The 13,423-nt window shown below is 49.9% G+C and overlaps 1 protein-coding gene across 4 annotated transcripts in view; it reads right to left on the bottom strand.

The window, feature by feature from the left end:
- FAR2 (fatty acyl-CoA reductase 2) overlaps positions 1-13,423 on the bottom strand; it is a 239,770-nt gene that overhangs the window by 111,487 nt on the left and 114,860 nt on the right. For all 4 annotated transcript variants that reach the window (XR_012656761.1, XM_075070688.1, XM_075070684.1 and 1 more), the window contains one exon: positions 9,732-9,966. Coding sequence is in view for 3 of the 4 variants with exons in the window: in XM_075070688.1 (XP_074926789.1) it covers positions 9,732-9,920 (189 nt within the window). In the remaining variant the exon portion in view is untranslated. The remainder of the gene's footprint in view (positions 1-9,731; positions 9,967-13,423) is intronic.

The following is a 13,423-nucleotide window of genomic DNA, read 5'->3' as shown; positions in this document are numbered from 1 at the left end:
CTTACTTTTCATTTTAAATTCTAGTGGGATCCACGTACCTCCCTTGCTAGGCTTCAGATAGAGAGGGGCACTGTCCATTTAGTCCACCCAATTCCTTCTTTGGGGGCTGCAAGGTGAGGTCACACCAGTATCCCTAATCCAGTCTGGGGAAGTCTTCTGAAGGGGATATCTGGGGCAAAACCTTCTACTCCTTAGGCACACTTGTTCCTCATTCACATTGCCACCCCACTCTAGCAGTGAGCTCTCCAGTCACAGCAAGCTGCAGCATGAGCTTGCAGATACCTCACTCCGTCCCCCTCCCTTTCCTGTTGAGAGCAGCCAAGGGAATGCTGGGAAATGTAGTTCTTTCCCTGTTCCAGGGCTCACTCTATAGGCAGGGAGCTAACCAAGGAACTACAGCTCCCAGGGCCCTCTGTTGGTTCTCAGCTCCCAGGCTGGATCCTTCTGGGCTGCTGCCCCTGCAAATGGGCTGCCCCAAGCAGCTGCTTGCTTTGCTGGTGCCTAGAGCCGCCCCTGGCAATATTATTTCCTCTTTTCTCCTGACTCCCGGGTGCACCCTCTTTCTCTCCCTCCATGTGAAACTGATAAGCTCTGGAGGAGAACAAGAGACGAAAGGAACAGCGATGGTGTGACAGGAAGAATAGATGATATTGTCAAAGCAGGCGTATGATACATTGAAACAGAAGACTTCATGAAATAAATTATAAAATGGAAATAAAGAAATATTTCCTGCTGAAAGAAATATGACAGTATTGTACTGCTTTGACACTGTTGCAAGCTGTAGGGTATGTGACACCATACGTACGGCAGATATTTCACTATCAGAACCTCATATGAATCAGCATGCAGTATAATTATATATATGAATAAGGAGGGCATCTTCTAAAACACTTCCATTGTTGCTCATAGCTTACACAAACTTATGTATTTCGCCTGCCTATTATAATCAGGAATGCCAAATGAAAGTGAAATAGAAACTTGTTTCCACATCTGGAGAGAACCTATTTATTGAATTTAGCTACTTGAACAAGTATGGCTAAAGCTTACCAGAAACAATAATGGAAGAGACAAAAGAGTTATCTTTTCTGTAGCTGGTGTTCTTTGAGATGCGTTGCTCATGTCCATTCAACTTCGGTATGTGTCCTTGACACATGCAGAGGTAAAAACTTCTGGCACTGGTGCAGTATCCACAGGGGACTGGCTCCGGCACCCCCTGGAGTGGCGCGTACATGCTATCGTATATAGGGCAACGCCGGTTCCCCCAATCTTCAGTTCCTTCTTGCCGGAAATTCTGACAGAGAGGAAGGAGGGCAGGTTGTGGAATGGACATGAGCAACACATCTCGAAGAATGTCAGTTATGGAAAAGGTAACTGTCTTTTCTTCAAGTGACTGCTCGTATCTGTTCAACTTAGGTGACTCCCAAGCAGAACCCCTCGGAGATGGGTAGGAGTTCACAGAAGTGTAGATTGCAACACAGCTCTGCCAAACCCAGCATTGTCCCTGGCTTGCTGAGTGACAGCACAGTGGGCCATGAACATGTGCACCAAGGACCACGTCATGGCTTGAAAGATGTCCTGGATTGGGAAGTGTACCGGGAAGGCCACCGAAGATGCCTGAGCTCTGGTCGAGTGGGCTCTGATGATCGGCGGCAGAGGGACTCTTGCCAGCTTGTAGCAGGTCCAAATGCAAAGGTGAGCCAGTTAGAAATCCTCTGTGTGAACACTAGGAGTCCCTTCATCCTATAAGCTGTAGAGATGAAAAGATGAGTTGATTTATGGAAAGGCTTTGTCTGATCTATGTAGAAAGCCAGAGCCCCTCTTACATCCAAAATGCGAAGGTGCCTCACTTCACTAGCCTCATGGGGCTTAGGGCAGAAGACTGGAAGGAATATGTCCTGGCTCACGTGGAAAGCAGACATGACCTTGGGAGGAAGGTCGGGTGGGGCCAGAGCTGGACCTTATCCTTATAAAAGACTGTGTACAGCAGTTCTGAGGTCAAAGCTCGCAGCTTGGACACTCACCTCACCAACATCACTGCCACCAGGAAAGCTACCTTCCATGATAGGCGACACAGGGAGCACGAGGCCAAAGGCTGAAAGGGCGGGCCCATGAGCCTGGACAGAACCAAGTTGAGATCCCACTGAGGGGCCGGGGACCAGACTTGAGGAAAAAGTCTCTTGAGACCTCTGAGGAATCTGACCGTCATATAATGAGAGAACACCATCTGCCCCTGGATGGGTGGATGAAAGGCCAAAATGGCTGTCAGATGCACCCTGATAGAGGAATGCGCCAGGCCCTGGTTCCTCAAATGAAGGAGGTAGTCTAAGATTGACTGCACCAAAGAACGTGAAGGGAAGATGCCCTGTTTGGCTGCCCAGCGGGAAAACCTTGTCCACTTTGCCAGGTAGGTCAGCCTAGTCGAAGGCTTTCTCCTCTCAAGGAGGACCTTCTGGACCCCTTCCGAACAGGCCCATTCATCTGAGTTCAGCCATGCAACATCCACGCTGGGACGCAAGGTTGGAGAGCAAGAGTCGACCATAATCCTGTGACAGCAGGTCCGTTCGGTTCAAAAGGGGCCAGGGAGGAATCACTGACAAGCTCAATAACATCCCAAACCACTGCTAGCGAGGCCACGCCGGGGCAATCATGATAACCCGCACCTTGCCTCTCTTGATTTTTTGTTAGGACCTTGCTGATGAGTGGAATCAAAGGGAACATGTACATCAGGCTTCCTGCCCACGGCAGGAGGAAGGCATCAGAGAGGCAGCCCATGCCCAAACCCCAAAGGCACCTCCTTTTCTGCCTGGTGGTGAACAAATCCACTTGGGGAGTTCTGGAAGATCATGCAGACTACCTCCGGGTGGAGCACCCACTCATGGTGAGAGAAGAAGTCCCTCCTTAGGTGATCAGCTAGCATCTTCCTGGCACCTGGAAGGTGACACGCGTCTAGATGAATTCCATGGTCGATGCAGAAGTCCCAGAGACAGAGTATCTCTTGGCAGAGGGTCGAGGATCGCGTTCCACCTTGCCTGTTGATGTGGAACATTGAGGCTGTGTTGTCCGTGAGGACTCTGACCACTCTGCCTGACAGGTGAGGTAGGAAGATCGCACATGCTCTGAGAACTGCCCTGAGCTCTTTGATGTTTATTTGTAGCGCCGATTCATCTGGGGACCAGATACCTTGGGTCTGGAGGGTGCTGAGGTGTGCCCCCCAGCTGATGTCCGAGGCATTCAAATCCAACTCGACTGAGTGAGGAGTGCGCCAGCACTTCCAGGACTTTCCCGGGGTCGGTCCACCATCACAGTGAGGTTAGTATTGCCGCAGAGATGGTAACAACCTTCTCCAGGTGGTCCTTAGACTGGGAGTAGACCATCGGAAGCCACTGCTGCAGGGGTTGCATCCGGAGCCTGGTGTGGCACACTACATATGTACATGCTGCCATGTGACCTAGGAGGCGCAGGCAAACCCTGGCCATGGTCAGGGGAAATGCAGAGACTTCCACAATGAAGCCAATCAGTGCCCTGAATCTCTCCAGTGGCAGGAACATCCTGGCACAGGTCGAGCTGAGCACCACTCCACTGAACTCTATCCTCTGTACTGGAACTAATGTTGATTTTTTGTCATTCACCAACAGGCTGAGGTGATGGCAAGTGGCTATCAAAACATCCCTTTGGACATGGGACCTGGCTCTGCCCTTGACTAGCAGTCATTGAGGTACAGGTAGATCTGGACACCTCGACATCTGAGGTAGGCAGCCATCATCGACATGCACTTGGTAAATACCTGCGATGCTGTCGCTAGGCCAAGCGGGGGAGACTGCAAACTGATGGAGGTCAGGACCTACCATAAAATGGAGGGTGCATCTCTGTCCCTCAAAGATGGTGATGTGAAAGTACACACTCTTCAGATCAAGGGCAAGTATCAGTCTCTTGGATCCAGGGAGGAGATGATTGAGGCCAGGGAGACCATGTGGAACTTCAGTTTTGCTAGGAAGCAGTTCAGGTCTCACAGGTCCAGGATAGCTCATAGACCCCCCCGCCTTGTTCCTGAATTCTGGAGGAACAAACACCACCACACCTAGCTGCAGTAACCCCTCTACCTCCTGAATGAGGAGACTTTCCTGAGAAGGGTCCCTGAAGAGGGACGGGGAGGGAGGGTGGCAAGGAGGGGTAGAAAGCAACTGAAGGGTGTAACCCCACGCCACCGTACTGAGGACCCATCGGTCCGATGTTATAGATGCCCACACAGAGAGGAAAGGAGAAAGTCAGTTGGCAAAAATAAGAGAGGGAGGATCCTGGGAACTGTCCGGTATATCGCCCTCGGGCATACCCTCAAAACAAGTGCTTGTGCACATGCTTATTGCGGGCCAAGCTCAACTGAAAGGCCACTTGTAGCCTCTGGATTTCTTATGGGGAGGCTCCTGGTGAGGGAGGGTCCCCTGGCCCTGAGGCTGCTGCAGCTTAAACCATTTGTGGGCAGAGCTGGGAACATACAGGTCCAGCGTTTTAAGTGTTGTGTGGAAGTCCTTTAGGCCATGGAGTTTATTGTCCGTCTGTTCCGCAAACAGGGCTTGCCCATCGAAGGGAAGGTCTTGTATTGACTGGTGAGCATCCATGGACAAGCCAGAGAGGAGAAGCCAGGATGCCTGGCGCATGTCGATGGCTGAGGCCATGGTTCGGGCAGCAGTGTCCGCCGCATCTGACGTCTTCTGGAGTGTCGCCTTGGCCGCAGTCATGCCCTCCTCCATAATAGCCCAGAACTCCTTCCTAGAAGCCTCAGAAAGAGATCCCTCAAACCTGGCTCACCACATGTTAAAATCACAGCATCCCAGGAGGGCCTGATGGTTGGCCACCCTCAACTTGAGGCTAGAGGATGAATAAACTGTATGCTTAAATAAGTCTAGTCTCTCGGAGTCTTTGTTCTTAGGGGTAGCCCTGGTTTGACCTTGTCGCTCCGTGGTTAACAGCTTCTGCAACTAGGGAGTTGGGAGCAGGGTGGGTATATAGGTACTCGTGGTCTTTGGATGGCACAAAGTACTTGCGCTCAGCCCTCTTGGAGATGGGTTGCAGGGAGGAGGGAATTTGCCACAGGGCATTAGTGATCTTGGAGACCCCATCATGAAGGGGCAGAGCCACCCTGGCCAGTGCTGTGGAGCAGAAGACATCGAAGAGAGAGAGTCTGAGGGCTCATCTGTCTCCTCTGCCTGAAGATCCAGGTTGGCAGCGACCCTCTTCAGTAGTTCCTGGTGCGCTTTAGCGTTATCTGGAGGAATCAGGGGAGGGGGTTCTGTTATAGCCTCGTCTGGTGGCGACGAGAAAAATGCCAGTGCCATAGGGTCCTCCACAACCATTGGTGGCCCAGTGGCTTATGCCCGTGCTCCCTCTTGGACTGCAGGGTCCTTGCACCCAAGGCTTCATGCGCCAGAGGAGGGTGGGAGAGAGAGGCAGCTAGTCTTTCCGAGGATCCAGACACCGAGTGGGTAACCTGAGATGACTGGGTGAACCCCCACAGGTTGCATGGGTACCATAGCGCCAGCCACTGTGCATGAGGCCATGGGTCCGGTTTCGGTGCCGGCAATGTAGGTGGTACTGCCAATACCAGAGCCTGTCCCACCATCAGGGAACCTTGCTTCAAACCGGGGCTGGATCCTGAGTGGTCGCTCCCAGGTGACCAGGATGGAGCAGAACGGTGGGTCTGTCCCGACTGGTGCCGGTCACTTTGACTGAAGTTCCATCTGGAGCAGAGTCTTCAGGATCGGTGGTATTCGATGGATCCATGATGGCATGGAGCCACCAATCTATGTCTCGCGCTTGATGAGTGGTACCAGGATGATGAGCGGTACCAGGAGTCGGAGCAGGCCCAGTGCCAGGAAGCACCCGCATGCAATGATGCCCTCCTAGGGGATCAGCAACGATCTGAGGAATGGTACCGTCGATCCTTTGATGGGTCCCTGGAGCGGTACCACGGTCTCGGAGATATCAGGTGCCAGGACTGGTATTCCTGCTGGGGGGGGGGGGTGTGCCTATGGGAGGGCAAGCGCTGGCAGGATGTCCCCCACGATGGAGAATGGTGCCGCTGAAGCAGTGACAGATGTGGTCTGAACGCGGGTTTACCCTGTGACTGGGAAACCACAGGAGCTGGTCTGGTTGGCACCGGGAGGAATGTGATCTCCTGCACTGCCTGCAGGGCCACCGGCGTGGATGGCACGCAGAACTGATGATGCCTCTTCCACTCTCCAGAGTAGCTAGCAGGGAGCGGGTTGGGCTACATCACTCCACTCCACTCCATCACTCTTGGGCCTGAGATCCCGATGTGGGTGAAGAGTTGCCCGGCATGGGACCTTGCTCACACCCAGTCTTATCCTTTCCCTTGTGGGAGGTTGGAGACCGGCCTCGTCCCCCTTTTTTGGGCTTCTTGGTTGGAGCCACAGATGGAGACCAGTGCTGACTAGTGGATGGTACCCGGTGGGGCGCTGTGCACTGAGGTCTCAGTACTCTGTACTGAGTCGGAGCGTTGTTCCAGTGCCGGGGTGAGTGCTGACTCCATCCAGAGCACTCTGAAACAAATCTTGCTCTCCTTCTTAGTCCTTGGCTTGAAGGACTTGCAAATTTTTCACTTTTCACTAACGTTTCCTTCGCCCAAACAATGCAGACAACTGCTGTGTGTATCACTAAAGGGCATGAACCTCTTGCAGCGATCATAGGACTTAAAGCCTGGGGATCGGGACATGCCCTGTCCCAAGGCAAAGTCCCATTTGGGATCTACAAAGTCTCTAACTATAGCTAAGGGATTTATAAACACTAATAAAACACTATACATAGTATAATACAGGAGATAACTAGTTTGTACAAACAAGCAGCTACAGCTCTAACTGAAGTGGCAACAGTTACAGCACCATCACTGGTGGCAAGAAGGAACTGAGGGTGGGGGACACAGTGGCACCCTATATACCACGGCATGTGTGCGCCACTCCAGGGGGTGCTGGAGCCAGGCCCCTACAGATACTGTTGAGGGAAAAACTCCCAGCACCAGTCCATGTGGTGATCACACATGCCTAAGTTGAATGGACATGAGCAGTCACTCGAAGAAGTAGTTTACATACTGAGAGTGATGTACTATTTAAACAGCCTCTTGCCCTGGTCACACTGTAAGTAGGGGGGGAACTGATATTCCCAAATAGCAACAATTCTCCCTCTGGATAATAAGGGAGCAGGATGGTGGGATTCTAACTAGAGTCCGATGCAGTGCTCTTTGGCTCAGAGAATTGCTGGAGCTGGTGTAGGGCCTCCAAGAAGAAAGCGTTAGTTTGAACATGGCTGGCATTGCTGAGGTCTCTCTCAGTCTCGGAGGAATACAGAGACAACTCATCTCTGTGCACCTGCCTCTCACGAATTGCTCTCTTAGACATGCAGCTGTACAATAAATACTGGCTCAGTACCAGGGACTAAGCTTTTATACGCAGCACAGACTAGCTCTATGGCATTCAACATGTTTAAAGGATATTTAATGAACACTCCAATATTGTGCTTGTAGACATCACTTGGGAGGATTCCACTGAATTCAGTGGGCTTTGGATCAGGCCCTTATACTGCAGTATGTTTATGTACAAAGGTATACTCTTTAGGTAGACAGATAAATTTAGCAAGTCCAACTCTTGGTCACACATCATTTCTCTAGGAAGGAAAAAGTTATTTTTCCAAAACACTGAATGGTTTTTTTAGTTTTAAATGAACATCATCAACAGAAAACTACCTCCTGGAAGGGACAGGAATCAATTTGAACACACCCTTTGGGATTTTCTCCTTCAAACACTATCACTCCTAATCATTAGGCCTCTGGTCTCAAATACCTGGTCATAAACCTAGGTCTACTGGCTTCTTGGGAAGCACCACACCGACCCATCCAATTACCAAGGAAATCACATATTTGAGTGCGCCAGCTTCCAGGGTTCTATACCTGCTTCCTGATTGGCCACATGGTCTTGACCCTGACTGGCTTGTGGCTATATATAAACTTCCTGCTTCCTTCCTGACCTTGTCTGAGCAACAAGCCATTGCCTGGTACTTGGATCCTGCTTGATCCTGCTGTGTCACCTTGCCTGACCCTGTCTTACTCCCTCACTCAATCTTGCCTTGCTATCTCACCAAGCCACGCCAGCAGCCTTGGTGTACCTCTCCCTTGGACAGAATCTCCTGGCTATTGGACCTCTTGCATGACATCTGATTACTGATCTGGACCACCCTCAACTTGCCTGATTTCTGAGCATTATACTAACTTCCAGAAACTTATCTGCTGATTTTCTTTAACATTTACTCCTTTGGAGCTCACTGAAGCATATTGCTGTAAAGTTCAAGGAGAGGTTATCAAGTCTCCTATGTTGTTGGCATGTCTAAAACTGCTGACACACATTACAAAAGGAGAGTAATATCTAGTAACTGACAGCTGCAACAATAAAATAGCTGCTAAGGAACCTTACCTAGAGCTAACAATAACAGTATCCTGTGCTGAGCTATTGAGCAAATAGGTCAAAAATATTTATCACAGGAAATGCAAACAGAGCTTTTAGCAGTCCTGTAAAAATAATATCCTTCACTTTATTTTGTGGGAAAGGACTGCATTTGGACTTTCGTTGTTTTATTATGAAAAATGTAGCTGCAGTTGTCAATGAAGAAAGCCGTAGAACTATGTGGAAAATTATATTCACTGAAGGCAAAATGATAGAAAAAATATGTATTTGCCAGATTTGCAAAAAGCAAACAATAGGACACTTCTCAACTGAACCATTTGCTAGATGTAAGTTACCTCTGCAGGTAAGTATGCAATTCTAGTTCCAGGCCACAAGGAAACAGCAAAGAAAAAAAATTCACAACATCCCTTCCTCCTCCTGGCCCTGCTTGTTAAGTCTTTAACTCCCTGGGGACCACTAATGGGACATCAAATAGCACCCTTCTAGTCAGTTTTGCCCAGGACAGAGTTTTAGATACTCTAAATTCTCCCATGGCTGCTACTTGTAGCCTCAATATACCCTCTGTACACTAATGTTTCCCAGTACTTTTAATGTTTCATAATTGAAGTTGATCCTGTAACTGGCACTGATGGACAGTGGGATGTGAATGGACTACAAGTCCCTCCATTGGTTTATCAGCTTTACTGTTGTCCCCTATGAAAGAAGAAATGTATCATAATTGTTAGCACCTGTTGATGTTGTGGTGGTTCAACAGCCCTAAGAAGGGCAGGGAGATCCCACGGAGGGGGGTGGGGGGCAGTACTTTGAATTTTATTTATGTTTGAGCAGTGTTCAGTTTTCCTAAGGGGGTGAGGGGCAGAAGATTTAGTTAATGGCTGATAAACGTCACCAAGTTTACAATGACAATATTTGTTAAATGTCACTGAAATTTGTTATGTATGCACCAAATTTGCATTGTGATTATGATGACTTCACACAGTCTAACCACATTGATGTCAACATGGTTTTGATGTTCATTGGGAATTATTTTCCATATAAAAATCAATAAAAAAAATAAAAATATATATAGTTTTAAAATCCTGTATATCATTTAAGTATTCTGTGTGCAGCTTATTTTTCCATACTAAACCTATGTAAGGTTTGTAGCAGAAGAGTGATACTGTCCTCAACAGGTGAAATATAACATATTGTCATCTACTCTACACACATTTAATTGCCCTGTGGGTTTCAGTTTAGACTTCTTTGTAAAATGCAGCAACCTACCTTAGATTTCACCATATTTGCCACTCTCTCCTGCATTGATTGTCCTGCCTTTGGCCTCACGAGGATATAAACAGCTTCCACATCAGGGCTGGAGCGCAGTAGCTTTTCCATCAGTACCTTGCCCATAAAACCCGTGGCTCCTGTGATGAGTACGGTCTTTCCATTGTAATAAGCTGCAATTGAAGACATGGTGCGCTCTCTCTCTGTCCTCCTTCTGACTTCCTGCAGGAGGTTCCTGAGGGGAATCAGTAACAGAGCAAGAGATTGGATGCTGGGAAGTTTGACTAAGAATACAGTGCACAGTTGAGGACCAATAGGGCCCACACCAGACCATGCTAGCTGACATCTGCAATAGCCTTTTCAGTTTGTTAGCTGAGGCAGATCCCACAGCAGACCAATCAGCGGCAACTTTAATGATTTTTTTTTTTTTTAAATAGAGGATTGAACACGGACCACACAAACTCATGAACCTGCAAAGCCTAAACTTCAGTGTAGCCTTAGCCTCCATATTACTATTCATATTACTGTAGCATCTAGAGCAGAGATGGGCAAACTATAGCCCATGGGGGCACATCCAGCCCCTGGGACCCTCCTGCCCGGCCCCTGAGCTCCTGGCCTGGGAGGCTAACCCTCTCCCCCGCAGCCTCAGCTCACTGCTCCGCCAGCGTAATGCTCTCGGAGTCAGGGCTGTGAGCTCTTTCCAGGCAGTGCAGCAGCAGAGCCGCAGCCTGATCTGGTGCTCTGTTTTGTGTGGTAGCATGGCGTGGCTGGCTCCCATCTGTATGGTGCTCTGGGCAGCGCGGCTGTAATGTCACCAGCCACCAATACTCCAGGCAGCGTGGTAAGGGGGCAGGGACCGGGTGAGGGGGTTGGATAGAGGTCAGGGCAGTTCGGGGTGGTGGTCAGGGAGTGGGGGTGTGGACAGGGGTCGGGGCAGTCAGAGGGTGGGGAACAGGGGGATTGAATGGGGGCAGGGATCCCAGGGTGGCAGTCAGGAAGGAGATGGGGGTTGGATGGGGTGGTGGGGGGCAGTCAGGGGCAGGGCCTCCAGGGACGGTCAGGAGACAAGGAGGGGTGGATGGGACAGGGGTCCTGGGGGGGCCATCAGGGAAGGGAATGGGGGGCGTTGGATGGGGCAGGAGTCCTGGGGCAGCCGTCAGAGGGTAGGAAGCAGGGGGGGGGGTCAGCTGAGGGTGGCGGCTGGGCCATGCCTGGCTGTTTGGGGAGGCACAGCCTCCCCTAACCAGCCCTCCATACAATTTCGGAAACCCGATGTGGCCCTCAGGCCATAAAGTTTGCCCACCCCTGATCTAGAGGATGCAATCTAGAGTAAGCTAGGCACTGTCCATACACATAGTAAGAGACAGTTGCTGCCTTGAACAGTTTACAGCCAAAATAGACAAGACAGACAAACAGCAAGATGGGAAACAGAAATGCAGAGACTTGTTAATGTTCACACAGTAGATCAGCTGATGGACAGGGAACAGAACTCAGACCCCCTAATGAATATCTTATCCACCAGACCACACTGTGTCACATCAACTGGGATTGTGTCCCAGCATAAAAAGTTCACCTTGGACAGCCACCTTCCCACGGGGCCAATCTTTTCCTACCACCTGTGATTTGGAAATGGGTACATTTGGGTAAACCTGGTAAGGTGAGTGAGTCTCAGAGCCCAGGCTCCAGCTTGAGCATAAACATCTACACTACAATTTTTAGCCCCACAGCCCAAGGCCCACAAGACTGAGTCAATTGACCTAGGCTCTGAGACTCGGTGCCACACATTTTCTATTGCAGACATGCCCTAAGCACGGGCTCTGACTCAGATTTGAGCCCGAGTCCCCTTCCATCCATGCACAAATCAGGCTGACCTGGATCAGCAAGCACTCAAGACTCAGGCCCTTGGACCCTGCTAGGGAGTTGGGTTAGAACCCGAGTCCTGCTGTGACTTGGTTCCAAGCCCTGTCATTTTGCAGTGTGGATGCAACTCAAGCCACTCACCCAAGTCAGACCTGGGGCCAACAATTGAAAACCCAGGTATACAATGCAATGTGGATGCTCAAGCACAGGCTTGGAAACACAGAGTCCACAAGTCCAGGTCCCAAAGACCTGGGCTTTACATGCAATGTAGAAACACATACATCCTCTGTTTCTCTCATCACACTGGGTTTCTCCTGAGCACAGATTTCTTATCTATTTGCTGTACTACTCGTAATTGAATTATCTATTAATCTAAATCTATATACCTATCTGGATTTATATATGACCAATCATGTGACAGTTTTGTGATATGGGCAACTGTTTAATAAGTACTACTTGAGGCCATCTTTTACATTCAGTTAACTGTGATGTAGGCCGGATTTGAAAGTAGGCTAGTGCATTAACTTACTGAGCCAGAGTCCCCACAATTATTAATTTGTAAAATAACCTCATTTGAAAGCAAAGTTTCTCTTTGACCCATTTTCTAAATTGGACGGGACACCTGATGATTGGTTTTGTATCTCTTCTAAAGCTGGGATTTTCCTTCGTTTTATATTATAGAGTGCAGAGTCTACAAGGCTTGGGACAATATTTCAGCTGGATTTGATTCACTAACTTAAGCATCTGGGCTTCTGTACTGTTAAAGGTAATTTTTCCCCCTATAGTGAATTTAGTGCTGATGAAAATTGACAGAGTGGCAGCACTGGAGACTGAAAATTCTATATAGATCCAATAAATATGTAATGCAGGTAATGATAGTATAAAATTTCCGAGCACAACCTAACCACTGTGCCACAACACTGCCACCACCTGGAAAGGTCGGGAGTTACATGATCTATATCTATACCACTGGTCTCAATCACACAGCCCATGGACCATTATTTTCTGCTGCCTGCGAGGTCCTCACAGCTCTTCCGCCCTTCCTCTGCGTTTACCTAGAGAGGCTCCGGCCTGACACTTGGGGGCAGGGCAGACTCCCTGCTTACCTGCCCTGCCCCCGTACCACTCCGGGAAGCGGACTGAACCTGAGGGAGGAGAGGCGCAGGGATATGTGTTGGTGTTGCTTCAGGCACCACCCCCAGCAGCTCCCATTGGCCGTGATTCCCTGTTCCCAGCCAATGGGAGATGCTGGAGGTGGTGCCTGAAGCAACAGCAACACACACCCCTGTGCCCCTGCTCCCCTAGGTTCCAGCTGCTTCCCGGAGTGGAGCAGCAAGGGGGTGGGGTGGGGTGGGGCAGGGCAGGCAGGGAGCCTGCCCTGCCCCCGGTGTGCATTGGGCCACAGCCTACCCCCTGAGCCCCTCCTGCAGTCAAACTCCTTGCCCTGAGCCCCTTTCCGCACCCTGCACCCAACCCCTGCCACACCCCTCCTGCACCCCAAACCACTGCCCTGAGCCCTCTGCTGCACCCCAATCCCCTGCCGTACCCTGCACCTTGACCTCCTGCCTTGGAAGAATTGACATAAGGAGGAAGGGCGGTGTAGATACCAGACTAACAGGTGATGCTGGCGGTAGAATGTCTGTGCATAACAGGGTAAAGGATGTCAGTGATGCCAAATGCCAAAAATTAAAATGTCTGTACACTAATGCGAGGAGCCTAGGGAACAAGATGGAGGAACTGGAGCTACTGGTGCAGCAAGTGAAACCGGATATTATAGGGATAACAGAAACATGGTGGAATAGTAGTCATGACTGGAGTACAGGTATTGAAGG

This window comes from Chelonoidis abingdonii, chromosome 1 (assembly GCF_003597395.2).
Source record: "Chelonoidis abingdonii isolate Lonesome George chromosome 1, CheloAbing_2.0, whole genome shotgun sequence".
NCBI classification, from domain to species: Eukaryota; Metazoa; Chordata; order Testudines; family Testudinidae; genus Chelonoidis; species Chelonoidis abingdonii.
The sequence above is the reverse complement of the archived record's forward strand: the minus strand, read 5'-3'. Positions and strand labels throughout refer to the sequence as shown.